We start from the raw sequence: 27,193 nt of genomic DNA, 5'->3' as shown, positions 1-27,193 counted from the left end.
ATTAGGCTGATACAGCCATGAGGTTAGTTTATAGACTTGGTTTCAAGATTAATATTTCAGGATGAAAATGTCCCTCACATGTGCTGCTGTGATATATATACTTAGGGCTCTGGGGAAAAGAAGCAATGGCTACTTTCCATCTCTGAGAAATTGACGTCTGGCTTGTAACTTCAGGTTGATAAATAAGAATCTAAGCATCCTTTGTCTCCCATTATTTGGCACAACCATAACCATCTGTTTTAGTCCTCCTAAAAGAAAGTTGAATGATGCTGTTGCTGACTTGATACTGAATATATGTGGTGTGTACTGGGTTTTAGGGGAGGGGTAGTACCTCCCCTCATCATGCTTCTTTTGGAGTAGTTTGTTCACCTTTGGTCCCCACCTTGCACTCAGCTCTCACCAGTGACTCCTAGACACTGCCAGCTCAGCGTGCAACAGCAGCCATACCTGAGGTAACGGCTTTGACTAGTTGGCTAAACCAGCTGAGGGTAGCTAATGGATCTCAAAACCTTGGTGACTTAGGAACGTCTCCTGTATGCAGACACTTTCCAGCAGATTGAGTGGATGAAACCAATAGCGGGCCCAATGGCCAAGAAGGTGGTTTCTGTATGTGCTGTAGAGGGAAGTGAGAGACAGATGGGGCTCATCAACATGGGAAGGTATCCCATCTAGGAGAAGGAAAACTGATCCTAAATTTCCTCTGCCTTGAGGGATATCTTCTGGAGAAGAAATCTGGAGTGGAGTCCTTAAGGCGCTTAGATTGTGCCTTGTACACCTTCTGGCAACTCCCGCAGCCAAGCTGGTGTCAAACATATTGCTCTGCTTTCCTTTGGACCACATCATTATGCCGAGAGGGTATTGTTGTCTGGGCAGCCCAAGATTTCCATATACCCTTTCCAGGCTTGTGCCCCAAGGTCACGCTGGTGCTGCTACAGCAGCGTTTTGACTTCACCCCCAGAGGTGTACCCCATTGTCTCTTGACAATGCCAACAACTGAATATATTTACCTGCCTGTTATAGAATTAGAAATGTGACTTGTGCAAGTAATTAATCCCTGAAACATGGGTCCAGTGCAAATGTAACTCTGCCCAGTTGCCTAATTCCTCCCTCATCTCTTTATCTTTCAAAGCTAATTGTGGTTAGCATTACAACTAAAGTGGCATTTTCAATTTTAATTATTGTCAACAAATCAGTTAATTTTTTGAAATCACGGTTGCAAACTGTGGTTTGGGTTTACTGTGGTTAGCATTAGCTTTATTGTAAATGTAATGCTCATCATAGTTTGTTCAAAAAGCAAAGAAGGGGAAATACCTTTGTGAGAGGAGATAAATTCATGTGCCTGCATCAGGGATGGGGAACCTTTGGTCCATGGGCCTAATTTGGCTTGCCAAGCCTGCCCACTTGGTCCATGAGGCAGTTTTGGCCAAGCCATGTTTGCCCTATGCCTGGCATGTTTGATATCAGATGTGGGGCTTGGACAAAAGGGGCTGATGCCTGCAAAGCCCTTTGTGCAGTGCCTCTGAGTAACTATTTTAGTTATTTTTTTGCTCCTCTATTGGCAGGGGTAGAAAAAAGGAAACAGGTGTGTGAAGAATTGTATATTTGCACGGTATTCCGTGAAATATTCTGTCCCTTGCTGATCCTGTTCTTCTTCTCTTTGTAATAGAGCTTGAACATGCACACGGAAAAGGTCTGAGCAGGTTCTGCTGCTTTTTCCTTTTGTGCGCAAAGTTTATTGATCTTCCCAGTGCTGTTCTCACCCAAGTCTCGGTGTATATAATATGCTGAGCTAGTTTTGGTGCAGTGCTTGATGTTCGGCATAGTTGCATCTCTCTGTTCCCAGCATTTGGATAAGCTGAAGAAACTAGTTACTAGGATATGAGGCTTGTATCTTTTTCTGTGGTGCCAAGATACTTGCATGTGATACCTAAATACAGTTGCATTTTCAGTTAACCAAAGTAATAGCAACAGGGCAGAAAATATACTAGTTTGTGGTAGCTTAGCACAACCAAATGCATGTTCACGCATAATGGTGCATATGTGTGTCCTTGTCAATTTCAGCATCAATTGAACAGCAGTGTGTACTAAAATCTGACATACAACAGGACATTTGGAGTAGTAAGGCATTCAGTGATTATTGTGTTTAGAAATAATACTAAGCCATGAAGTTCAGTTTGTGCAACTCTGCTGTGCAGACAACTTTTCAATGTCGAAGCTAGAACTTGGGGCTTGTTATCAGCTTCCTGAACATGTTTTGTTTAGGAGAAATAAAGTGTGAATACTGTATTTATAGCATATCACAGAAAGTACTTAGACACTTCCCTTAAGCAACTGGTTACATAAATATTGTGGGAACTGTGGGATGCTTGCTGGAACATGCATAAGACTGCATGTAAGGACTTACAGCACAGCTACTTCCACAACATGGTTAATATAATCACAATAAACAGTTGGTATTTATTTTTGACTAGTGAAGTCATGATAAAACTGAAGTAGCTCAGTTCCCTTGTGTTGACCAACAAATATTTTCCCTTGACCAACAAATATTTCCTCCCGCACCTTAATTGCCTGACAGAACAATGGGACTTGCAAAAGCATTTTTGTATTCCATTTTGGAATATGATGTTTTTGAACTTGGGGCTGGGGCTGCACAGTTTTCTTAATCCAGTTATATTCACATGTTTCCAATACATTGTTAGACACAGAATTCAATTGTTAAATCTGTCTTTTTCAAAAGCAGGTCATACTAAATCTCAGAAAGAAATCTTCCTTTCACTGTTGAAAATAAATGTTCACTTAATTTATAGTATTGTGACTATATGGTAGCTACAGCTTTCTGAGAAACTCCTATTTACTTCAATAATTTGAAAAATCCTTTTTTAGTAAGATGAACCTACGGAAAATGTGAGGGACGTGCTAGTAAGCTTACAATAATAGAAATATTCAGGCAAGCATTTTACTTCCATGTAAGCAAATATGCAAAGGAGAGTTTCGGTGTTCTGCCAAGCCCTGCCCCCCTCTGTACATCACTTTCACCCTGTTTAGAGCCTTGCTTGTGGAGGGCTGTAATCATGTTGAAAGTTATACAGATTTTTGACTTGATCAGTGTCATTGTAACCACATATAATGTAGAAGCAACTGATACTAATCTTATTAAAATCTTGAGTCTGTTGTTAACCCTATAAATTATTTTTAAGAACCAAATTCCCCTGTAGTGCTACATAGTACTAGTCAGAGTCCAATACCATTCATTAAATGCTCATTTTTGCCTTTGTTATTTTGGAAACAAGGACAGTATAATAAGCTAAGTTTCCCCAGAGACCATATGTAATGAATTAAGAAGCAACTTCACTTCTTGTTGAGAGACAATTTGATGGTGTTAGGTAAATGGGCACCAGAGCTTGAATATATAAACTACTTTAATTGCTTTTACCCAATGTCTAGGCTTGCTGATTAAATGTTCACAGAACAGGTGGTCTTGAGCATTGCCAGAATTAGTGTTCCCAAGTTAAGGACAACTTCTTCTTGTTGCTTAAAGCTAAGTTAACACTCCCTTTTATTTTAAGGGGTGCTGCAGTAGAAATAAGTATGAGAGATGTATGCTGTGAAGTCTGCTTTGAGATTTCCAAGGGAGCAACACCATGTGCCTCACTGTAATAGTTCTCCTACACACAAATAGAACATTTTGAAGAGAGGGCTTCATTACATACGCAGCCACTGCTTGAAGATGTTGAGAAATACAAATTGAAGTTGTAGTCTTATTGGACAAGCATATTATCCATTTGTTTGCATCTCTACGATGCGGTGGAAAAACCCATTTCAAACTTGGTCATCAGAAGTACCAACATCATGTCCCCTCTCCCACACCACCAGAATGATTGGTCCTATTAATCTTGAAAAACCAAGCTCAACTGATCATGTTTTGTATTGCATTCTTGGCACAATGTTAGCCTGAACAAAAGCAAGGGAACAATACACACAGCCCTGCTGGTTTGAATAAAATCTGGATTATCAGCAGTATGGTAAACATTTTAACTGTAGCTGACCACAGATGTGGCTTTTGAAAGTCCTCCTATTTGGCTGTAAGAAACAGAAGAATTTACTGGAATCTAGTTCTGTTATTGAAAAGTTCATTTGCTGTGTATTTTGTTCTTGTACTTTTCAGAGTAAATAAGAAAGCAAGTTAGAAAAATAATTTAAACATAAAAATTCTTGAAAAACATGGAATATCAGCAGAATGTTACTTAATTGTACAACTTTTAGTCTTACGTTTGTTTTTTTTAAAAAAACTTGATTTGATTTCAAGCCTGGCAAATTCAGTGCCATGTTACTGTAAACAAAGTGAGGAAATCTTTGCTTCCTGTAGCTTTCAAGGAAGTATTGCACATACGCCAGCAAAGGACATAAGGTAAATGAGTTTGAAATAACAAAATTCGCTTTTAGTGCCTATTTGTGAAATATTTCTATAAGAACATTTAGCTGGTTTCCGTAACAGCTGACAAACTGTAAGCTTATGAATAGTTGTGTTTACTGTGTTTCCTTAAGGAGAAAAGCTGTAAAATAGATGTGCATGCAACCTCTGTTGCTATAAAGCATAGAGGGATACATTATTTCTAAAACACCACTTATGGACTAAAATAAATATATTTTGTATTAAAGTAATGATCATTATCTACATATTGAAAATAATGCCTAAAAGGTCTGAGATTTGGAGAATAATACAGGTTGCACAAATGTGTATTTTTTAAATAATGACTAGGTCTGCAGAACATGTTAAACTTCTGTATTGCCTTTTTTCAAAGTTTGATGTGTATACAAATTCATAAGATAACATGTCAACAGACAATAGAAGGATAAAAGAATAAAAAACACAAAATCACTGTATATACTCGAGTATAAGCCGACCCGAATATAAGCCGAGGCACCTAATTTTAGGACAAAAAACTGGGAAAACTTATTGACTTGAGTATAAGCCAGTTCACCACACCACAAACCTGGTGGTGACGGCAGCGGAGTAGGAAGAACAAGCGGCCCGAAAAGGCTCCTTTTGGGCTGCTCGTTCCCGCTCCGCTGCCGCCAATAGCAGCAAAGGCGGAGGAGGAGAAAGGAGCAGCCGCTTGTCCCTCCGCCACCTCCTCTGCCACTTGCAAAAGCAGGCATTGGAGCCTGGTTGGGAGAGGCGCAGCACAGCGTCTCTACCAGCCGCGGCTCCTGTGCCTGCCCTCGTCCCTCTGCAGCCGCCCGCCTCACTCGAGTATAAGCTGAGGCAGGCTTTTTCAGCATTAAAAATATGCTGAAAAAGTTGGCTTATATTCGAGTATATACAGTAGTATTAACTTAAATAATAGCTGTCTGAAACACAGGCAGTTATAAAACTTTCTCTTACAACTGTTTAGATATTTCTTTTTTTGGTCTTCAGGCTAAATACATGTACAGTGGTGCCCCGCAAGACGAATGCCTCGCAAGACGGAAAACCCGCTAGACGAAAGGGTTTTCCGTTTTGGAGGTGCTTCGCAGGACGAATTTCTCTATGGGCTTGCTTCGCAAGACGAAAATGTCTTGCGATTCCTGGGGTTTTTTTTTCGCTCCCCGCCCCCTTTTTCTAAGGCACTAAGCTGCTAATAGCCTTTCAGCAGCTAATCCGCTAATCCCTTAAGCCTTTAATAGCCGCTAATAGCCGCTAAACCTCTAATAGCGCTAATCCGCTAATGGGCTTGCTTCGCAAGACGAAAAAACCGCAAGACGAAGAGACTCACGGAACGGATTCTTTTCGTCTTGTGAGGCACCACTGTACCCCATGTACAGATTTTCATATTTTTATTGATTCTAGGATAGTTGTTTCTGTTTTCTTGCACTGAAGACAGGGGAGATGTTGAACGTAATCAAGGCAGGCACATTCTGATTTTTGAGACAGTCTTTAACATCTGCTCATATTTGCTGTGTAGCAATATTTGCAGAAAATAACTTCTAGGGCCTACCTGATCTCAAACCTATCATAGGGAAGATCTATCCTGGTGGCTAGGGGAAAAGGAATGGCAAACTACAGAGATTCCAGGGAAAGTGCATTCAAAAGGAAGAGAATACAGCAGGTCTTTAGGAGCAGGAGCCCTGTGATTCATGTTGCCTGGTATCCAAACAACTCATTTATCACTGGCTTCACTCAATTGTTAAAATATCTGAGAAACAGGAGCAGACAGATTGGCTTATTTCACAGAAATTGCTATGAATACCTGCACATTTTGGTTTATAAATTTCTTTCTTGGAGTGCTAGACACTTTTTAAAAAAATCAAATGAAAGTTTATAGTTTAGGGCCTCTGGCACCAGTGTTTATAGTTTATAGTTTAGGGCCTCTTTTTTAAAAAAAATCAAATGAAAGTTTATAGTTTAGGGCCTCTGGCACCAGTGAAGGCCTTTGTGGGTACCAGGTTGACAGTTCCCAATCTAAATGGACTGCTGATCTGATCCAGTAAAATCAGTTGATATGCTTTGTTTGATAACTAAATAAAGAATGCACAGAATACTGAGCAAATGTATGCTTGCTTCCCCTAAAAGCAGGGGCACTGCTAAGTACTTAAAGGCTTCAGGAACAGGCTTACAACACAGATTTGCAAATGAAGATAGTGGATGGCTGGGATATTATGGGCAACGCACTTTGCATTGAGCCTAGCTGCCATGTAAACAAAGTAAAAAAATAAAAAGGTAGAAAAGGGCAGGAATCCTGAGGTCTGCCACATACAACAGTGCCCCTGCTTAATAGATAAAGTGGTTTACTTGTGCAAATTATTTTACTCCAATGGGTTGGTACAGCTTGTTTTCCAAATTACAAATCTATATTAATTCACTCATTTTTTAAATTAAATTTCAGCGTTGTGTGGTACTACGTTTTTTGAAGTTTCCTCCAAATCGAGACAAGGTGAGACCATTATCATTTGTTATTCCCTTTTATCCTTCTTGTTTCCCACCAAAGAAATTTCAGCTAGTTCTATTTAAAAAGGAGAATTAATTTTCATTCCCACTTTCTGTGAGCTCAAGAAGGCCTCAGCATAATTTTTTTTAAAAAAACCAACAGCAGCTTGATTAAAACATTATCCAAGATCTGAGGATTTGCAATCCTTTGATTAGCTGGGCTTTTAACCAATTAGTAGATTGAGATATTGCCAGATCTTGATAAACGTGCTTTTGATGATCTTCAGTGAAAAGCACTGTAGAATAGTAACTATTCATATGAATTATTTCATTGTAATAAGCAAAAATGGCTCCAGTAGAAGAAACAAAGTCAATGCATATTAGTATTGCAGAAGACTTGGGATTTTAGAACACAGTTTGATAATCAGTTAGATCCCCCTGTGGAGAAGTGTCTTTGCTAACCGGATTTTGAAAATCAAGTTTTGCATATGGGAGCAGTAGTAGAAAAACTTGCTGCTTATAATGGCTTGATTCTCATGTCACATTAACCCATAGTTTAAAAATATGGTTCGATATGAACATGCAGCATGCTGTTTTATGTTGTAAACCTCCCTATGATCTTTGGATGAGGGGTGGTATATAAATTTAATAAATAATGCTTGAGTACACTGCTAAAAAGCCGTCATTGTGCCTTTCTCCCACTTCTGCTATTGCCACTCCACAGGGACACAAGCCAGTATATGGCTTGTCGTGACGAAGGCCTGGCCCGGCTGCAGCTTGCCTCTCTGCAGCTGCAGGAGCTCAGCTACATGGCATTGATGAGCGGGCCTGTAGTGAGGACACCTGGTTGCGCCCCTTCAGAATTTTGTGCCCAGAGCAATTGCCCCTATGGCCTTGCCACACCACTGCGTACAGCAAGAAGATTTAAGCAACATGTCACTTCTATTTAAATTCATTTCTGACTAATATGACATGTGAGTCAGACCATTTTGTTTGGTAGCTTATGGTGGGTGTTGTGAACTTTGCAAATTTAAAGTACAGTGGTAGCTCAGGTTACATACGCTTCAGGTTACAGATTCTGCTAACCCAGAAATAGTACCTCGGGTTAAGAACTTTGCTTCAGGATGAGAACAGAAATTGTGCTCTGGCGCCGTGGTGGCAGCGGGAAGCCCCATTAGCTAAAGTGGTGCTTCAGGTTAAGAACAGTTTCAGGTTAAGAACAGACCTCCGGAACGAATTAAGTTCTTAACCAGAGCTACCGCTGTAATCTTTTTCAGATGTTGTTTCTAAGTGGATTTAACTGTTATCTAGTAATGCTGCATAATCTGTGTTTCAACAGCAATTTATAATTTGTTTTTTAGACACCAGAAGAAATCTTTCAACATCTTCAGAACATAGTATACTTTGGCAAACATATAATGAAGCAGTTTTTTGGGGAGAAGTATGTTCACCATGGGGTAACTATTATTTCTTGTTTCATTTAGTGTTTTTCCTACTGTTGTGTTTTTGTTAACATCTGTAGCCAAGCTGGTTGGTTTGGTTTTTGTATGAAGGAACATTGCATTAAATCTCCATATTTAACCTGCTTTTAGATTGCTCATATAGAACATAGAGCAGTGGACAAAATGTCTATTATGTATCTCTAGGATTAGTTGTGCTCACCTTTGCAGCATAGACTGAGCTGTAGAGTAGCAACAGGAGTGTGTGGGGGTTTCCTGCAACTCTATTGACTGTTGAGTCTTAATTCTGCTACTAAAATTTTAAAATACCCCAATTCTGATAGGTTATCCTTCAGTTGAGTGAGGAATGCAGTAAACATTTACTCCTTTTTTTTTAAAAAAAGGTCTTAAAATGTTTATGTGAAAAGAATCTCTGAAGGAAAATGTAACTTGTATACTACTTCCTTATGAAAATGTAAACTGTTGCATATGAAAGAATCCCAAAGCTCTATATTTGAAGGAAAAGAACCCCCCCCCCCGATTAGCATGATGCTACCTTTATATCAGACTACTGTTTCTTCCAAGAAGAACTCTTCTCTGATGTGTATGTTCTTAATGTCTTTAATTTTTTTGTATTGTCTGATTCCCTGGGCTCCTTTTATGAAAAAGGGCAGGATGAATGGATAGTTACAAAGCTGACCTATCAGAAAAACTGCCCTACTCTTACAGGGCTATTTTCTGTGCTTCATTATCAATTGATCAAAAAATTTAAAACTGTTCTGGTTGATTGCTACTTAGATATAAAAGAGAAAATACTACTTAAATATTCAGCAGTAACCTGAATATTCCTAAGAAGTGCATATTGCTTAAGATTGAGTCTCCTTTGAGTTCAGTGGAAAGCCTAATCAGCCTTGTCTCTTCAAGGAAAGGTGATGGAGCGCTGGGGACTTTCCACTTAATTTATTCTTCTGAATTCCAGCTGGAGTGTTTAATGCTAATGATTAATGACTTAAGGGCTGTTTGCTCCTGACTGATAAACTTAAAATGTGAAGACATTTTATCAGTCACTGCTGTGGCTACAGAAGTGCTTAGGAGCTTAGCACATAGTGACAAATGGGACGAACTGTTAATGTAAACATGAGTACTTCTTACTAGGAATGTGACATAACTTGAACACCGGTTTTTCCCATTTGTCACAATTACGGTTTTATAAGAAGAGTTGGGCAAGATTGCCAGACAAAACTAATTTTTGTCTTTTTTTATTCCACCTTTCCACCTAAAGGATCCTCAAAGTGACTCTGTTTCAAGTCAGTGCTCTTTCACTTTGTTGCAACTGTGCAATTCATTGTGTAAAATATTGTTTCCTTTTTTCTTTAGGAAGTTGTGCAGCTGTCTTTGGACTTTCTGAAACAGCTTTGTTTAAAGATCCAGTCAGAGAGGCCAGGTAAGGAATTAAAATAATGGCATGACTACTTGCACAAAATATGGAATGTGCCTTATCTGAAATCTGCTTTAAAAAAAATACAGAATTGCAAAATGTGTCACACACGTTAATCAGTATTGGAAATGCTTTCTTGGTTGCCTTAGAGAATTGAATTGCCTCTCAAGTGAGCAGGCAAGAGAGCCATGTGTGCGCCCTCTGCAATTTTGGGGTTGGTGTGTGTGAGTTTTTACTTTTCCCATTTACTGGAAGGCAAAATGGGGCTGTTATGTGTCCTTATTTCTGGAGGCAGAGTATAGGGGTTGCTTTTCTGAACACCCTCCCTCCTTGGAGACAGAGAAACATCTTTGTGCACTGCTCCAGAATGGAGCACCAGAATTCTGAAGACTACTGCTGACTGTGAGTCTCTTTCCTGGAAGGGAAGGGTGAGGAGAAAATGTCACACGCTGCCTCCAAAAGTGAGACATTTTCTGGCTAGATCAATTCCTCCAGTATGTGAGCTCTTTGTTTTCATTTGAGTCTTTCTTATCCAGCTGGGGCATAAATGAAATTTGGATGGATTCTGCCCACCTGATTCTCATATTGTCTACTAGTTTCATCTTGTCCAAGGATTTTTGTTAGGGGGCAAAACAGCTGTCCCCCCCCCCCGAATAACCCTACAAAAATGATTTTTCCCCTTCTGTGAAATTAATAAAGGTAGGTGCTGCCCTCAATTACCTCTGTCTACAGATGCATCTAAGTTAAGCATAACCTGAATAATCCCCTGTATGTATTGCCTCTCTCCATCCATACCTCCCATGGAATGTTTGTGGAGTTGAGTTTCTGTTTGGTAGCAGGTGGGCACTAGTACTTTACTAAAGGAGTGTTTCAGTTATGGTGTATGTTTGCATTTGAATCGAATTGTTTGGCAGTGAAGCTTGTGCTGGTTAATAGTTTAAGGTGGTGTTTCTGAAAAGTTAGCCAGGCCCATGCAAACATGTTATATCACCAAGATGATAAAGAATATAATCCCTCTTTCAAAATAAACTTGCCCTAAAATAAACTTGTCCTCATTAGGGATAAAAAATAGTACAATGGCCTATTGTTTTGGTAAAGCTGGCGCATTTGTATTTGGATGCAAAATGATACACAACCCGAGGCCTTGCTAAGAGGGAGAAAATTTGCTTAATATTTGAATGGTGGGTCACTTAGTCCTGGTGAAATTCCAGTTCCTGTGATTAATGGAGCCTAATTTATTTGTGCACATAATCCTGGTGGATGAATTATTCACTTCTCTTCTTAGATCTAACAATATTGTGCAGTGTTGCTGGCTCAGATAAATTCTGTTCTAGGTGTCACACCTGTTAAGTTAGCCATTTTCTGCAGCATGGTGCAGATTCTTCTGTCAGGTCAGGTCAGGTAAATTTACAGGCTTGCATTTTTCAAGCAGCTACTTCACAACCAGTGCATAAAATAACAGTGGTTTTTCTGTAAAGGTTTCAAAGATGTGCTGGTATTCATGCATATAGTTTCAGCAAACCAAATTCTCTAACTTTGGGAAGCATTTGCAAAAGGAAAGTTAAAACTATGCATGTCGAATGTTATAAAACACTCTGGCTAGAAAATAGCTTATGCTCTATTTATAACTGCACTTGACTGAACTTTTCTCTGGCATTTATGTTGCTTTGGAGAAGGGACACAAAACAAAGTTATTGACCTCTTGTAGTAAACTTCATGGAGGCTTTTGACAGAATGATGTTGCCTGCAATTTTATTCTACTCTTCCTTCCTCCAAAGAACTCAGAGCAGCACTTGTAGCCTCAACAATTATTCTGAGGTAGGTTAAAGCTGTTTGTGCCTCATAGTCAGCAGGGCCTTAATGTGGGTTTCCCATGTTGAAGCCCAGAAGCTTAGCCATGGTACCACATTGATTCTTTGGTCAGTTTAAAAGATTTGCTGAACTGCCTCTGGCCTTACTGTCCTGTAGTTAATGTACAGTGGTACCTCGGGTTAAGTACTTAATTCGCTCCAGAGGTCTGTTCTTAACCTGAAGCACCACTTTAGCTAATGGGGCCTCCTGCTGCCACGCCGCTGGAGCACAATTTCTGTTCTCATCCTGAAGCAAAGTTCTTAACCCGAGGTACTATTTCTGGGTTAGCGGAGTGTGTAACCTGAAGCATATGTAACCTGAAGCATATGTAACCCGAGGTACCACTGTAGTTCTTTCTAAGTAGTAGTTTCTTTTGCAGCGTCTTGTACAAAGATGTTAATAGATTATGCTTTTAGTCTAAAGATTGTATATAATTCTGGACTTCAAAGAGATCTTTCTGTGTTTATGGAAAATTTTACAAAATAGTTTCCAGTTGTGCGAATAACTTAATGGAAGTCCTGTTTTATTAGTGCGTAGCTGGTAAAAATCAGAACCTCTTAGATATTGTATGATGCAAACATTTGTAGTAAGTGTAATCACACTAGCTAAGTGCTTTGAAAATGCAGGGTTTGCTGGACGACTTAAGCAATGGAACCATGCCTCAAGATTGTTGGTCCTGCTTCACACACATGACTTCCTCTCTGGAATAAAGCCACAAAATACAGTTTGTCCTTGCATTTGAAGTGTCCTGCTAGCTTACTGTGGCTGTCAAGTTGTCTGTGCACAACAGCATTGGTGCTACATCATGCTTGATGTAGCAGTTCTTTTTGCCTGAATGACTGTGGCACCTTGTGTCTCCCACTACATGTTTATGGGATCTGCCTTTCTTGCACTTTCTTCAGGAGACATGAGTAAAGAGTGATACTTAATTTTGCTTCTGAGGAAGATGGGAATAGGAGAGAATGGCCTTTTCTAAAAGTATTTTTGATGCCTGCTAGACGGGTGGACTGTTATGTATTAAAGAGGCAGGTTGTTTGGGTGAAATGCAAAGTGTTCTTGCTCTTATATAGGTGAAAACATGCTTGGAGATCCCTTTTACTCAAGTTTTTGAATGTTTGGCTTGACTGTGCTGGTTCACAAAAGCCACATCAAAGGTGTTTTCTGCTTAAACTCTGAAACATTTGGTGTAGTTCTTCTATTGATCGGTTTTATTACACTTATAGGGACACTTCCTTTGAAGTCCAGAGTAGCTTACACTTGGGCTCTAAGGTAGCTTCACAGCCAAGTACTGACTAGACTTTTAAGGCATGCTTATGTTAAGCAGTGGAACAACATTGTGTGATTTCAGTATATTCACAAAGGTAAATGAAGCAGGAGTATCTCCTGCATGCAGGCGAAGCAGTGTAATGTGGGTTCCTGTCTGTTTTCTTTTTACTTATCGCATTTCATGATGGATACAGATGCGGGAGAGACTATTTCTGGAAAAATCTTCTACAGTGTAATGTAAGACAACATTTCCTCTTAAAGGTGGTAAACTGATGGCTGTGAGTTTATTTGTATTGCCCATAACACTTCAGCACTGAACATGGATGCAAACAGTTATTTCTTTTTATCCACAGAGTCTCGCTGTGATAAAGACATGGATGCTCTTAGTGGTTATGCTATGTGCCTTCCTAACCTTACTAGGCTACATGTTGTTGAACATCGACCAATACTTTGTGTAGAGATTAAGGTGAGTCTGTCAGGATTTTGAAAGCAAAAAAAAAACCACCCTCAACTTTGAACAGTCCCATTCGCCTGGCAGCTGGTCTGTCAAGAAAAATGTGTCTCATTTTAAATTATTGGAGCCAAGGCCTGTTCTTGTATACTCACTTTGTGTTTAGTAATAACTAGTATGAGCCCCTGTTTCTTTGGTCTTGCCACCCCTTCAACTCCCTGTGGAGCTATTTTGCTAGAAATTATGGGCCCCAAAGTACTTTGAATTTGAACAGTCTAAATTCTGTGTCACCATTAGAGGTACAGTGAAGAGGTGATTTGATATAATAGGTGAAACATTTTATGCCAGCCAGTTGTTTAACTTTGTATAAACAATTGAACCTGTAGAATTAGAAGCTTAGAGCAATAATAATAATAATAATAATAGTAATAATAATAATAATAATAATAATAATAATAATAATAATAATAAATAATACAGACTGTTTTCCCTCATGCTGAGAGTTGCTCTTGTCACAAAGGAGATAGGAACAGACAACAGGACTACAGAGAATGATTTTGTATTTCTATTTGATAATACAAAAGACATGTATAAATGACCTCTTCTCATATGTTAATTTTTTGGCATTTATGCAAATTTAAATTATTTACAAACCTGAAAACTGAACAGTTAACACATAACTCTTTCTAAAAACTACCAGTTATGCGTTGGATTGGTTAAATGTTAGTTTAACTGAGATGTTTTATAAGTATTGAGGGAGATACTGCTTTGGGATGTATCAGAAATCATTAAGGTAGCCCTTCTCTATATTAATCAGAGAGCATGAAGAGAGATAATCCTGATGTTCACATGTATCTGGGGTGGTGCGAATATATACATTTCTACCAAAACTTGTTTATGGAGAAAGGCTAGATCCAGAGAGAAAGACACTTCAAATGTCATTTTAGACCCCCTCGCCCAAATAGTGCCTTTTAAATACAAAGTGTGCTAATAATTTTAATATATTTAAATATTTATTCTTGCAGCCCAAATGTGGCTTCCTCCCTTTCTCCAGTCATGTTTCACAGGAAATAAAGCACAAAGTATGTCGTTACTGCATGCATCAACATCTAAAGGTAATGTCTTATCTACAAGATATCCCCCCCCCCTTTGGTTAGTAAAATGATAGAACTAACATTCCATCTTGGGTACAGTCTACCAAACAAGAACTATTGAAATTGTGCCTATTGCTTGCTTTACTGAAACATATTTTAAGGAGATTAGTACTTGCATATAATTTTGTTTTCTCTAAGGAATAAATAAAGTACCATTCTTAGTTGAGCATTTTTGGGTGTACCGTATTTTTCGCTCCATAAGACGCACCAGACCACAAGACGTACCTAGTTTTTGGAGGAGGAAAACAAGAAAAAAAATATTCTGAATCTCAGAAGCCAGAACAGCAAGAGGGATCGCTGCGCAGCGAAAGCAGCAATCCCTCTTGCTGTTCTGGCTTCTGGGATAGCTGCGCAGCCTGCATTCGCTCCATAAGACGCACACACATTTCCCCTTACTTTTTAGGAGGGAAAAAGTGAGTCTTATAGAGCAAAAAATACGGTAATTTGTAATTGAGAACTGGGATGCCTCAGAGCATGAGACTCTTAATCTCAGGGTTGTGGGTTCAGGTCCCATGTTGGGTGAAAGATTCCTGCATTGCACTGGGTTGGACTAGATTACCCTTGTGGCATCTTCCAACTCTACACTTCTATGATTCTGTGAATGCCTTTATGATAAAAAATATATGAAAAAACTCATTTAACCCACTGTGTCTTCATCAAAAAGCATTAGTGTAACTTCTTCTATTCCTTGACATATTGTTTTCATTGAGAAACATATAGATTTATGGGGAGGAGAATTTCCACATCACCATAGACCTTTCTGCACTTGCAAAAATTCTCTGCATTACAGTGAAACTAGAGACGAAATGCTTTTGTTAGAGAAAACAAAAGACAGGTAACTGCTAGCTGATCGAATCTTAACATTTAACAGGTGATGTTATATGACAAATAACATGTGGACACCACTGAAGTTTAAATTGCATGAGCTACTTGTATATTTGAGATCCTAAAGGTTCTACAGGTGTAATGCTTGTTGCAGATGTTTTCTAGAAAATGTGAATACATAGTTGGGATCTCCCCTTGTACTCATAAATAATGTGTTTTAACAGGTAGCAAAAGGAAAGTGGAAACGGCAAAGTAAATACTGTCCTCTGGATCTCTTCTCAGGGTGAGAGCTGTTACGTTTTTATGAATGCTTTGTGTTAGGTTTGTATCACTACCATTAATACTTCTTATTTACTGTTACTTAATTTATTTATTTTTAAATTTCTGTATTGCTTTGTATTTTTAATAAAAATCTTTTCAATTTTGTGTAGGGTCAGGTGCTATAGGTGCTGAATGAAAGGCAAGGACAGTATTCCTAGCTTGAGAATCTTCTCTGTTAGAAAAAAAGGATGGGTTCTGGTGGAGATATCAAAGGGGCAAGTAATGTGGCAATGGCAGTTACGGGCAAGTGTAAATGTGGCTTCAGAAAGACCTTGCTGAAGAAGGAGGTCTTGAAGATGGTGCCCAAGCATTAGAGGCAGGTTCCTTGAGAATAAAGGTTAGGAAGGAAATATTGAGTACAGATTAGAGGCAGCAAGAGTGTTTTAGTGTTTGCCTGGTCACATTTCTTCATTTTAAATAGTCCAATGTGGTTTTCCTTTTAGAAATAAACAGCGAATGCACTTTGCCTTGAGAAGTCTGCTACAGGAAGCACAGAATAACTTAAAAATATTTAAGGTAAGGTGCACTGGAAATTGCAATAAGTTTTTGTTCTTCACCATGTCTGTTGCCCCTTGTTAGTATGCTTTACTGGGTGATCAGCTGCTAGTCCCACAGACTTAAATACAACAAGGTCAGTCTTTACTGGATAAAAATTGGATACATATTGATGCATATAGAAACAAAGTTATTTATTTCATTTCCTAAAATAAAAAAATCTGTAGAGATAGGCAAGGAAATGGAGGAAGTTCAAATATGGTTATGTAAAGTTGAATTGAAGTGTGAAACTACTGCCTGTTGCTGTCAAAAAGGACACAGAGGCTTATTTTTGATCTTAGTACTAAGTACTACAGTACCAATATTTGCAATGTCAGCTACAAAGATCATATGATGAGAAAGATCTGTCATCATATGACTTCCGGTGGCTGACATGTTGGTGTGTTTTACTCAAAATGATCTTATTAGCCAAATTCAAAGGCCTGGTGGGATTAATTAGACCTGAGGGCTAAAGGTTCTCCTGCTGTACTAAGCCATATTTTAGCATTTGGCTTGCACACTTTTGAGATGTGCTACAAGGAGGTGTTTGGAAGTGTTTACTTCTTGTTTAGCTTGACTGCAACTTGCCGTGTCTAAACATGGTCCAACTGGCTTAATCTTTCCTATAGTTAGCTAAAATGAGCCTGCTTCAAACCATGTTTTATAAAGCTGCTTTATTTCAGTTAACCATAGTCAAGATTAACTACATTTTAGGGTTCAGGCAACTTGTAAACTGGTTAATATAAAATGAAAGAACTTGCTGATTTCATGACTGAATAGCTGTGCAGTGTGATCCCAAGGGTTGCTCACTCAGCCTTATTATTGCAGTGCCAGCTATAGATAAGCATTGCATCTCAGCACAACCACTGACTGTCCTCCCGAGTCTCCTTGGTTTATGTGATGGTTCTTTTGGTGAATCCTACCACAACAGAGACCATGGGAGGAATTCAATGTCATAATCTTCTGATTGTTCTGTCAGTGCAAGCATTTCAGCTAGCCAGATGAAATGGTTCTCCATTTCCCCCACCCTGCATATACTGTTCTGGGGGTTATCCCAACCTCCAGAGCCATTTTTTTTTGGGGGGGGGGTGTACTGGGGAGGAGAGGGTAAACACCCATTGTGTAAGCGTATGTCCTCATTAGGTGTATCCCGCCTGCTTTCTCATTTTTTAGCCCTGTATTAGCCAAATTCAACAGGATCTTTCCTTCCTAGTGGCATTCAGATAAGGTGTGTGGTGAACATAAGGAATTGTTCTATAAAGGAAGTCTTTATCTAGCACTTAATCTCATTATAAACCAAAATAGCAAACTTGACTAGTTGTACACCAGTACATGGCTGTACATACTCTGTGTTTTAAAAGTGCAGAGTCTGCTCCATGAAAAGCTTAATTCTAGAAACTACAAAAGTTCATAAGCAAATGTTTGTGTTTTGCATTACTTGTTCCACTTTAAACTGAAATAGTGAGAATTCTGAAATCTGCACCTGCATGGCACAGTTGTAGATTAATGGCATACATACACCCTGTCTCCCTCTGCTGACTGTCTTTAGTTTTTGATGGTACTGTTAGTAATTTGATCTGTTCAGTGGTGAGCCTGTATGTTAGCACAATGATCAAATAATGTTTTGAACAAACCTTGCCTTTATTAATTTGTTAATATGCTTTGTACCGATTTATCAGATAATTCTGAAGAAAGCAAAACGAGAGGAAAAAGACTTGCTTGCTAAATATACATGGCTAAACTAATTCACTGAAGTCAGTGGGTGTCTTTCTATCTAATTTGTTTTTAAGTTGTGTTCTGTGTCGATAACTTTTTTTGTTTATCTTTTTTCCTGTCAGAGGCTAAGCTTCTTCCTCATGACTTATAATTAGTAGTATCCCACTTAGCAATTGAATAAGCTCCTTGTTTTAACTTAGGTTTGTATTTTGGCCTTCTTCCAGAGAGCTGAGGCTGGAACTATGCTTGGCAGTAGTTCTAGGTCTGAGAAACCAGGTTGCTGCTTAGCTCTTGAAAAAGTGGTAGTGGAGACTGAAATTTGGAAGAGGAAAGCAGCAGCATGGCTTCTTAATCTCTAGCTAAGGTTTGCAGATGTGTTTGCCCCTTCCTTTGCCTGCTGCTTTCCTTGCCAAATCACACCTTTCTCCTGCCACACTTCAATCTGGCTACCCAGATTGTCCCCAGACTTGATCTGCTGCTGTACATTTAGTTCACAACCTGACAATATCTCTGTGAGGTAGGAGAAGTGTCCCCTTATGCAAGGTTATTTTGTGTGTTTCACAGCTGAGCAGGAATCAGTCCTTAGCTTCCCACTTTGAAACCCAGTTTTCCAAGCCACAAAAACACAGGACATACAAGCATGCAGTGTCTGTTACTCCATACATTTTGCTAATATGAAAAAATAAAATTTTAGATGTATGACTTCTTTTTCCTTCCTGTTACAGAATGGTGAGCTAATTTATGGTTGTAAAGATAATGAGGACGCTCTCTCTGATTTGAATGAACTTACTTGCCACCTGAAGCCTTTTTTCTTTCCTTCAAATGGCCTGGTCAATGGAACTCATTGTACACGGACAGTTCTGAAAGAATTAATCCATGTAATAACAATGGCTCTACTGAGTAGCACAGATGCCTGCAAAGCAGGTGATATGAAGACAGTTCCCTCCTCACAAGGAAGGAGTTTCTGTGAAGCTAGTGCTTTCAGTAAAGAAATAGCAAGAAATGGTAAGCAATTTCTGAGTTTCATCTGCCCATCTAGAATTCAAATGATAAAATACTGTACAGCAAGATATGCATTGCTGTCAGTGTGGTTGCCACTGGGTTGAACTGTAAGTAATCTCTGTCTAATCTGGGTTTTCTGGCTTCCCAATAATGTACTTAGCTTTTAAATCAGAAAATCTGCTATGCTTCCGACCTTAATACTTGTCAGGAAAGCATACAAGTTGAGTCTAGATGTGCATATGCTTCCCCACTGTGTCTGCATAATATACATAAAAGTATGTGAATCAATCAATTACTTTAGTAATCATTTTTCAGAATGCATTGATAAAATTATTGTCTGCACTGTAATTTTCAAGTTGTTTATTTGCTGCAAAACCCTGTGTGTTTCACATGTATATTGCAGAGTTTCCAAGAGATTTTTCGGTGTAGAAAATGCAAAGCTAATTCTGGGCATCCCACTTCTTCAGACTTGTAGAATTTGCATATTTTGTTTTTCTAGGCCTATGCTGTTGCTTTTAGAGCTGTAGTTAATAGAATATATCAGCAGCTTCTGCACTTCCCCTTCTTGCCACGGACTGCTTGAAAATTGATGAGTCCTGACAGCAGAAGCCCGTGCAAGAACTTCGGTTTGTGCATTGGGGCTTCCTCCAACTGTGCCTCCCTAAATTATCTCATGAGGGTGTAGGAAAACCTCCAGAACAGCATGTGGTGGGAGATAAGTAGTACTTGCCCTAATGAAACAATCAACATAGTGCAACATTGAAATGTTGAGAAATAAAAGTGGCAATAAAAACACAATTAAAAATCAATATGAATACTGAATGCACTGTACGTGCTGTTCACAATTGCTGCTCCTGCTGTTCTTCATGGCCACACTTGCAGACCACCTGAATGAAGCTTGCAGACCACTGATGGTCTGTGGACCATAGTTTGGGAACCCCCGGAATATGGCATTAAAAATCTACACTGTGTAAAATGTGCCTTTTATACAAAACTTAGATTTGCAAAGATGTGCATGATTAAAAATCAATTAAATCAGTTTGGTGAAATTTTTCTTCTGAATAACTTGAGGGTGGGGAACTGGGTATTTTCAAAATGTGCTAAGATAATATTTCTTCTTAGGATTGACTCTCAAATATTGTACAACTTGAGGCCTTGACATTTAAAAATGTATGCCATTTGCAATAGCATTAGCATATCACCATAAATCTTCCCTCAATATTGGGAGCAGTAAAGGACTTACATTTCTCTGTTGTTTTGGAAATGTCCTTTCTAACTAGAGCTGAACATTGAATTACAGTGCCTCATTGTTTCCTTTTTTGAACTGGGGGTACAAATCTGGCTTTTGTTTTGAAATACGTAAATTGGGCATGGTTAATCTCCCCTGCCCCATAACTTTGCTTTTGTTAGTTGTGAGCAGAGAGGTTTGTATATATATTTTTGTCAAACCAGTTTTGAAAACATACTTTCCTTTCAGGCAAAAATAAAATGGAGACCTCCGGCTTGCCCAAAGAATGTCTCCTCTACAAAACACTCCAGGCTCAGATGCTGGATATGCTGGATATTGAGGGTGTATATCCTTTGTACAACAGAGTGGAGCAATACTTGGAAGAGTTTCCCAAAGAGAGGTAAGATTTCATGGCACCAGTTTTTAACTTGTCAAGTGGAATGGAGTAGAGCTTAGTGAAGCTCACTGAGCAATGTGGAAGATTGTTCTCAAAGGCTCATTAAGGTTTCTTTAAAACTCGGAGGGCCTGTTCAGCTATTCTAGGATTATCTTCACCATGATACTGGGGATTAGGGCTTGCGGGAAGATGCTGCATTTATTTGACCCTTCAGATTTACCAGTTTAAGAAAACAATGATGTCACTCTTTGTACAGCTCTGAGTCGTAATATACAGCTTAGCTTAGCGTCTTGAGTAAAGAAGGTGGTCTGTAATATTACAACCTCTGCATAAATCCAGAAGTTATACTGCAGAAATTACCCACAGTTCACTGACCCAAATGCCACACTACCAATATTGTTGGCAACTGCCCTTCTTTCATACCACATTGGATAAAGGACTCCTGTCACAAAATAGCTTTTTTGACAGTTCTTGTTCTTATTTACACAGCTTTTCTTTAACACAGTAATAGTTATTCACTTTCTGTGTTGGGAAAAGAAAGACAGTAATGGGCTGGTTCTCATAAAATGCACACTCCTCCTCTGTTGAGAAGAGGATCTACCAACAATATTGCAGTGTGGCATTTGAGTTAGTGACATGTGGATTATTTCTGCAGTTCTGGAATATAACATTTGGACTGATGCAGAGGTTGTAATATTCTTTTCTGCCAATATTGCTTTTGGTTTCAAAGAATATAACATATAACATAGTGTTATATGTGAACCAGGAGTCCTGGTTTAAAACAAACAATGGTATCTGATAAACAAGCCAACTTCAAACTGTGGATGGCGTTTTCAACTAACCATTGCTTATTTTAAACCAGGATTCCTGGTTCACACACTAAGCTCAGTTTCTTCGAACCTGAAATTAAACTCAGTGGAAGTGGACATTGTTCAGGTTCACCCACACAGCACTACATGCAGGGGTGGGGGAACCTGTCTGCTTCCAGACAACTCCCATTATCCCCTGACCATTGGCCACGTTGGCTTGGGGTGATGGGAGTTGGAAGTTGAACATCATCTGGAGGGCCATAGGTTCCTCACCTCTGGGGACTAAACCAAAATTTAATGTTAAGTGCAAGCCAGTGGATTCTGCTCACATTAGGAATTAAAGAGAGACTTCTGCATTGTTAGGGACTTGCTTTGTTAGGGACTTGCTTCTTTCTAAGTCAGTGTAGACCCAAAAAACAAGAGTGTTGCTAAGTATTTATATACTGAATTTCTTATTTCAAAATGTACACACAAAGTACACACAAATGGACTGACAAGTTGGTCTGGACTATGAAGAGCATCTTGCAGCAGTACAAAAACACTTTAAAATGGACATGATAGACTAGACGGAACTCTGAACAAAAGCACTTTGCTCTGCAACATTTTTATTTCAGGTTCTATTTCAAAAACAAGACTAGAATGTTACTTTGGAGATGTCTTGTTTTTGCAATATTAGTTCCATGGCTCATCTCTTGTGATTTTAGACAAAGGTCAGTAGAGGGTGCAACAGCCTCACTTGTTAAAAACACTTTTTTTTTTGAGCAGCTAGATGTACGGTAAGAAAACAGCAGCGGAAACAAATTTGGTGCAATTGTTTAATGATACACAAATATAGATAATTGGCAATACAGTTATGTAATTCTAGTTTTTGACCTGTTCTCTAATTGGTTTCCCCCCCTGTTTTTTAAGGAATGTGCTACAGATAGATGGGCCTTATAATGAATCATTCTATGAGAAGCTACTAGATATCTCAACTGAAGATGATGGAACAGTAGCATATGCACTGACAAAGGCAAGGATCCGAAGTTCCTTCTTATTAATTATTAGTAGATGCCATTTTCAGATAATTATTATACTCGCATATGTTCTGAACAGTTGCTGAAGAAAGAGAGGCTAGGGCCTAGCATAGCAGAAGATCTACATCTCAGTCCTAATGCCAGCTTCTCTGTTGGGAGGCAGGGGAAGATGGGGTTCCTGCTGCAGGCGGCCTCCCTGCCTTCTAGGCCACCTGGTACCAACTGGCCTGTGAGAAGATACAAGGAGGAGACAGACACCAGATGCCTGCTCCAGACACACTCATTTTGTTTGGCTTTTTACATATCAATTTGCATTTCATAAAAGTTGTAAGCTGTTCTGAGGACTCCAGTTGAAAAGGAGTTATTTACATCTAGTAAATAAATACAATTCTGAACATAAGTGCAAAGTAGGAAAGTTGTGATAAGCCAGCTTAGACTGCTTGTCCATCTATTCCATTACTGTTTCATCTGACCGGTGGTTTATCTCCAGAGTATCAGGCAGGAGTCTTCCCTGTTATCTGCTACCTTATTCCTTTTATTGAAGACGCCAGGAAATGAACCTGCATCTTTCAGTATGCATAGCGTGTGGTCTACCACCAAGTTATGATCTTTCTAGACTGAACATAGATTCAGCCTGGTAGTGAGAAGGAACATCTTTTTGGAAGCCTCTTTATGAGGCCTCCCTCTCCAGGACTTAGGATGATCCGAGGCAGCAGGTACTTGTGAAATATAGTTCCCCAAGGCATCTGTGCCTTCAGAAGGCCTTCTGATGGGTAAGATGTAGTGGTAGCGTACCAGTTACCAGACAATGATTCACTTGCTCAGATAACAGTCCAAACTGGAGGAAAACGTCTGAGACAAATCATGCTTAGTTTATAATACAGATGAGGTAATTACAATTTTTGGTGACACCACTAATTACTATGCAGATTTTGCTAATGGTACCGTATATTAAGACCAGCTTTGCATGGAAGGCATTGCCTTACTTTGAACCAATTTTAAGTAAAGATAAGAAGTCCCCCCCCAAGGAATTCTTAATGCACTCCCAATTCAGTTTGTATTAGCAATACAAGTCCTTTGCCTTTGTACACCTGGTCAAAGGGAACAAGAAATGGTTTCTTTCTTTTAGTAAGTAAAATGCTGTTATTAATAGCCACCACCCAATCATTTCACTCTGCATTAGAAGTGGAACAGGGCTTCATCTGACCTTGCCACATATTGGGGCTGATGTGATTGACGCAACCTGGGTGCTTTCTCCCACATTGCCCCTGGAACCAATGAAGCCATCCACCTATGCTTGAATTCTTTATGTGCTTACGTGACTCAGAAGTGATGGATCACAGCATCATTTGTGTGCTATATAAATAGAGACTAACATTCTAATTGGACACTCCTGTGGCAGGAAATGGAAGGCAATTTTGAGCAATCCCCCAAACTACCCCTGCTGTCTCTGCACTACCTCTCACATTGTTCCAGGGAATACAGTGGTTTCCCGCAAGACGAATGCCTCGCAAGACGGAAAACCCGCTAGACGAAAGGGTTTTCCGTTTTGGAGGTGCTTCGCAGGACGAATTTCTCTATGGGCTTGCTCACAAGACGAAAATGTCTTGCGATTCCTGGGTTGTTGTTTTTCGCTCCCTATCCCCTTTTTCTAAGGCACTAAGCTGCTAATAGCCTTTTAGCAGCTAATCCGCTAATCCCTTAAGCCTTTAATAGCCGCTAAACCGCTAATAGCGCTAATCCGCTAATGGTCTTGCTTTGCAAGACGAAAAAACCGCTAGACGAAGAGACTCACGGAACGGATTCTTTTCGTCTTGCGAGGCACCACTGTACTCTGACTCTCCAGAGCTTGTTTTCATTCAGCATAGGATGCTGCAGGTGGGAGGAATTGGTGTCAAAAATTGCCCCTTCCCCTTGTGTCAGTGGGAGCCTCCAGTTAGCAAAGTTCGGCCAAAGATAAGTCTGGAGCCAGCACAATGAAACCTAAACACGTTAAAGCTCTAATAAGGCTCCAGGTGTAAGAACTGCTGAATTTTTTTTTGTTGTTTTATGACTTGGTTTTATTAGCAGCTTTGAGGGAAAGTGGTGTATTAATGTTGAGAATAAAACTGTCTGCTAAATGTGTTGGCTGATATTTCTCTGCTGGTTACTAGTGTTGTAGGCTCCAACATGTGGCTCAGTAGAACAGAGGTAGGGTTGTAATGTTGTCAATTAATTGGTTACTTGACTACTTGGAGTACAGTGAAATATTCCATGAAGTTGATGTACCTATAACAGTGTGGCCTACCAGTGGCATAATTTGACAACAGCATGAATACAATCTGATTTTTGCTTGATCAAATTCCCAAACATATATAAATGTACAGGATTGTGTAGAGGAACATAAGACCCATTCATGTGGGTAAGGGGCAGCCTCTTGCATCCATGCAGAGTTGGTGTCTGACCAGGGGAAGGCTTGCAAGCATAGGTCTCCCTATATGTATATGTTTCCATGCAGACTGCATGGAAGCTTACACATAGGCTTCATTGTAGGGGCTAGGGCCGGCAGCATGCCCTGCTTCCTAATAACTACTTAGATTCCTCTTCCTTGATTAATACAAGAAAGGGACTCTCTCATACCCCAGATAATATACGGGTACAATCAACAGTGGCCAGCAGCTCTTTCTGGTACCATATCAACTGGCAAAATTGAAATGGGGGCAGACCCTTGCAGTATTTATCTTATGTATACAGGAGGTCAAGATTTATACTGTTGTTTTGCCACACAATACAGACAATAAAGATGTAAGAGGCTGGCTTGCATTTGTGATTGGCTGAGTCACCTTTATAATTCTTAAGTAATTGTCTGTTAGATGAGTCCTGTCTTAATTTTGTTGCAGATTCAGCAGTACAGAGTTGCAATGACAGCAAAGGACTGCTCCATTATGATTGCCCTCTCACCTTGCCAGCAGGATGAATGGTAAGATGATCTAGAATGTTATGCATGCTTCTTGGAGGTTCTCTGTCTGCACTCTTCAGAATGATCAGTATACATTGAAGTTAACGCTGCTTTGGTTCAAATTTTATTGTCCATTGATCATAATTTAAGCTCCAAACCCCATTCAACTAAAAGCATGCAAAAGTGATGATCCCTATGACAGCCTTTATTGAAAACCTAGTAATCTATTTTTTAGATGTCTTAATAGTACACATAGCTTGGTCAAGAGGTTCGTGACATATTAGAATGTTTGGGGTGACACCCATATGTACTGGCCGATGGGCACTTCTTCCCTTGAGGGGAACTCCTTCATTTTGCCCCTTGCTCTGTCAGCATTGGCCAGTCATTGATAAATATGTCTGCTACATTCTAACTCACTTTGCAAAGTTCTGAATGTCTCTAGAAAGGCTCTGGTTTTAATTTAAAATATAATTATGGTAGTTACATTGAAATTTATATATATATTCAGTTAGGGAAACAGTTAAAACATATAAATAGGGGTTCTTCTGGAAAACCTTGTGTGCACATCTACCAACCACTGAAAGAACTTTACTCAACTAAAATTTACCAGGATAGCTTCTGCTCCCTGCTCTTATGCCAGTAAGGGAATAATGGTAAAGTCTTTGTCCCATGAGGATGGGAGTCTCATATTGTGGTTAGCAACTGCACAGATGATGCACCTTCCAAGGGACTAGCCATTAATGCTGGTTTCTATCTGCAGTGTCAGGGGCACATAAATGAATGGAATACTTGACACATTCCTGTACTGGTATGGTAGCACCAGAATGAATGACTTGACTTACCAGGGAATCTTAGAGAAATGCCTCATGGGACCACAGCTATATTATTTACCATATTTTTCGCACCATAGGGCGCACCGGACCATAGGGCGCACCCAGTTTTTAGGGGGGGAAATCAAGAAAAAAAATATTTTCCCCCCCCAGCACCAAAGAGCAGCGTACAGGCTGCGTACAACCTCTCCCTGCCGGAGGGGTTGCGGCGGCTATGGAGGAAGCCAAGGCAGAGAGCAGGATGGATCCCGCTCGGTGTTTTGGCTTCCTCTTTAGCCCAGCGCAACCTCTCCTTGCCAGGAGACGCTGCGCAGGGCTAAAGAATCCATAGCCCCGTGCAGCCTCTCCTTGCCGGAGGGGTTGCGCGCAGCTATGGAGGAAGCCAAGGCTGTTTTGGCTTCCCATTTAGCCCGGTGCAGCTTCTCCCTCCGGGGAGAGGCTGCGTGGGGCTAAAGAATCCATAGCCCCGTGCAGCCTCTGCTTGCCGGAGGGGTTGCGCGCAGCTATGGAGGAAGCCAAGGCAGAGAGCGGGATGGCTTCCCCTTTAGCCCCGTGCAGCCTCTCCTTGCCGGGAGACGCTGCGCAGGGCTTTCCTGGCTTTACTGGGAGGTGGGGGGATTCCCTCACCTCTCCCAAAAGCCCGCAGAAGCCACGCAACCCCTTTAAAGAGATCGTGGCTTCTCCTGGCTTTCCTGGGAAGTGGGGGAATTCCCCCACCTCCCGCAAAACCGGCAGAAGCCGAGCGCACTTTAAAAGGGCTGCACGGCTTCTCTTGGCTTTCCTGGGAGGTGGGGGAATTCCCTCACCTCTCGCAAAAGCCCGCTTTAGCCCCGTGCGCGCTCTCCTGGCTAGAGAGGTGACGCGTGCCTATAGAGGCTCATGCTATAGGCGCGCGTCACCTCTCCAGCCAGGAGTGGGTCGCGGGGGGCTGCTTTAGCCCCGCACGCGCTCTCCCGGCTGGAGAGGTGGCGCGCGGCTATAGAGGCTCATGCTATAGGCGCGCGTCACCTCTCCAGCCGGGAGAGGGTCGCGGGGGGATGCTTTAGCCCCGCGCGGGCTCTCCCTGCTGGA

The 27,193-nt window shown here is 40.2% G+C and overlaps 1 protein-coding gene across 3 annotated transcripts in view; it reads left to right on the top strand.

Moving 5' to 3' along the window:
• The window catches only part of IPPK (inositol-pentakisphosphate 2-kinase), a 33,047-nt gene that overhangs the window by 2,087 nt on the left and 3,767 nt on the right, over positions 1–27,193 (top strand). For 2 of the 3 annotated variants that reach the window (XM_083429197.1, XM_083429198.1), the window contains exons 2-12: positions 6,867–6,914; positions 8,269–8,364; positions 9,724–9,790; positions 13,255–13,367; positions 14,378–14,467; positions 15,556–15,614; positions 16,096–16,168; positions 18,628–18,907; positions 20,382–20,532; positions 22,248–22,350; positions 25,234–25,313. In XM_083429197.1, the coding sequence (XP_083285323.1) occupies positions 6,867–6,914; positions 8,269–8,364; positions 9,724–9,790; positions 13,255–13,367; positions 14,378–14,467; positions 15,556–15,614; positions 16,096–16,168; positions 18,628–18,907; positions 20,382–20,532; positions 22,248–22,350; positions 25,234–25,313 (1,160 nt within the window). Of the gene's footprint in view, positions 1–6,866; positions 6,915–8,268; positions 8,365–9,723; positions 9,791–11,069; positions 11,176–13,254; positions 13,368–14,377; positions 14,468–15,555; positions 15,615–16,095; positions 16,169–18,627; positions 18,908–20,381; positions 20,533–22,247; positions 22,351–25,233; positions 25,314–27,193 lie in introns of those variants that run through there. The other variant, XM_083429199.1, reaches the window with a different exon arrangement.

Source organism: Podarcis tiliguerta (assembly GCF_965153285.1).
Source record: "Podarcis tiliguerta genome assembly, chromosome: 2".
NCBI lineage: Eukaryota > Metazoa > Chordata > Lepidosauria > Squamata > Lacertidae > Podarcis > Podarcis tiliguerta.
Note: the sequence above shows the minus strand (reverse complement) of the source record. Positions and strands in the feature narration are given on the sequence as shown.